The sequence below is a fragment of the Octopus bimaculoides genome, chromosome 9 (assembly GCF_001194135.2).
Source record: "Octopus bimaculoides isolate UCB-OBI-ISO-001 chromosome 9, ASM119413v2, whole genome shotgun sequence".
Classification (NCBI taxonomy): domain Eukaryota; kingdom Metazoa; phylum Mollusca; class Cephalopoda; order Octopoda; family Octopodidae; genus Octopus; species Octopus bimaculoides.
Genome location: NC_068989.1, coordinates 82,463,922 through 82,466,024, shown reverse-complemented (window position 1 = coordinate 82,466,024; position 2,103 = coordinate 82,463,922). Strand labels below are relative to the sequence as shown.

The 2,103-nt window shown below is 35.7% G+C and overlaps 1 protein-coding gene across 1 annotated transcript in view; it reads right to left on the bottom strand.

The window, feature by feature from the left end:
* LOC106883831 (BMP and activin membrane-bound inhibitor homolog) overlaps positions 1-1,127 on the bottom strand; it is a 115,109-nt gene extending 113,982 nt beyond the window's left edge. Inside the window, exon 1 of the mRNA XM_052970830.1 lies at positions 1,024-1,127. Within this exon, the coding sequence (XP_052826790.1) occupies positions 1,024-1,087 (64 nt within the window). The 5' untranslated portion in view covers positions 1,088-1,127. The remainder of the gene's footprint in view (positions 1-1,023) is intronic.
* Between the last annotated feature and the right edge of the window lie 976 nt (positions 1,128-2,103).

The window sequence follows — 2,103 nt, the reverse complement described above, 5'->3', positions numbered from 1 at the left end:
ATATATATATATATATATATATATACAATATAGATACGTATCTATTTCATACACACACACACTCTCTCTCTCACACACACACACATATACATACATGCAACATGTATAGGTGCACAGTACGCAGATATACACACCTCTGTATGGAAAAATGTATGTTATGTATGTATGTATGTATGTATGTATGTATGTATGTATGCATGTGAGCATGCATATATGCATGTAAGTATAGCATAGCCAACTGATCTTCAGCACAGTTTGCGTTTGCTATAAACCACTGACATGTTATTGGTCAAAATACCACGCAGAGTTCGAAACTACAACCAGGTGGTTGGGAAACGAACTTCTCAACAGCCGTTCATGCTTTTGCCAATGTACGCATACATACATACATACATACATACATACATATATACATACAAACAAACACTTATAAACACGCACCCACATATATAGATACGTACACATGTTCATACATATATATAAACATTCGTACATACATACACATGCATAGATACATACATCTACATACAAACATAAATGCATACATACACACACACACACACACTTATATATGTATACATATATATATATATATATATATATATATATATATATATATATATATATATATATATATATATACATAAACATACATTTATACAAAGTTACATAAGAACACCGTATATACGTACACATGCATACATGCATGCATAGATAGATAGATAGATAGATAGATAGATAGACAGATAGATAGATAGATAGATAGATAGATAGATAGATAGATAGATAGATAGATAGATAGATAGATAGATAGATAGATAGATAGATAGATAGATAGATAGACAGATAGATAGATAGATAGATAGATAGATAGATAGATAGATAGATAGATAGATAGATAGATAGATAGATAGATAGATAGATAGATCCCTAAGCTATATAATAGTGTGTGGGTGTGTATATATATATATATGTATATATAAAAGAGCAGAAAGCTGTATGTATAAAGTATATATATATTACCTGTGTATATTGGAAGATTGAGAGAGAAAAGTCCACAGAAGTAAAGAATTCCTGTTCGCTGCATGGTTTAACGCTGAATGGATGGAATATACTGTTGGAGTGAGGTTTCGGTAGAGTGTGAGTGAGAGTAGAAGCAGGAGGAGGAGATTAGGTGATGTATCACTGTGGTAAATGAGCGATGGTGTGAGTACTTGTATGAAAGTGAGAGAGAGGGAGGGAGGGAGAGACGTAAAGAAGTAAATGTGATAGCGATTGGATGTGACGATGTGTGTGTATGTGCGTGTGTGTGTATCGCCGTGTATACATCGTCGCCGAATGTAGAATTGAGAGTGTATATGCGTGTGTATGTACGTGTGTGTGTGTGTTCAATCATGTGAAACTATTCTTGCCTCTCTTTCTCTTTCAATCTGTCTTTCTTTCTCTTTCTCTTTCATTTGCGTGAGAGAGAGAGAGAGAGAGTTTCAGCATATTTACTAATGTTTACACGCACACAAACACACATTCAAAAACGCGCGCGCACTCTTAATATACCTACAGATATTCACACACACACATTTACATTCGCACAATTCGCTTTTGCTCCTCATCTCTTTCTCTCCTTCTCTCTCTATTAATTTCTATCTCTCTGATTTCCTCCTCTCTCTCTCCCTGTCTCCCTCTATCCATCTACCTATGTATTAATCTATCTATTTGTCTCTCTATCTATCTGTCTTTAATTGCTCACGTACACTCGCACAGTCTGTCTTTCGGACATTCATAAACGTAGGTGAAGGCGTGGCTGTGTGGTAAGAAGTTTGCTTCCCAACCCCATGGTTCCAAGTTCAGTCTCTCATCGTGGCATCTTGGAAAAGTGTCTTTTACTATAACTTCGGGCCGACCAAATCCTGGTGAGTGGATTTGATACACAGAAACTGAAAGAAGCCCGTCGTATATATATATATATATACCCTTTACTTTTTTACTTGTTTCAGTCATTTGACTGCGGCCATGCTGGAGCACCGCCTTTAGTCGAGCAAATCGACCCAAGGACTTATTCTTTGTAAGCCTAGTATTTATTCTATCGGTCTCTCTTTTGCAGAA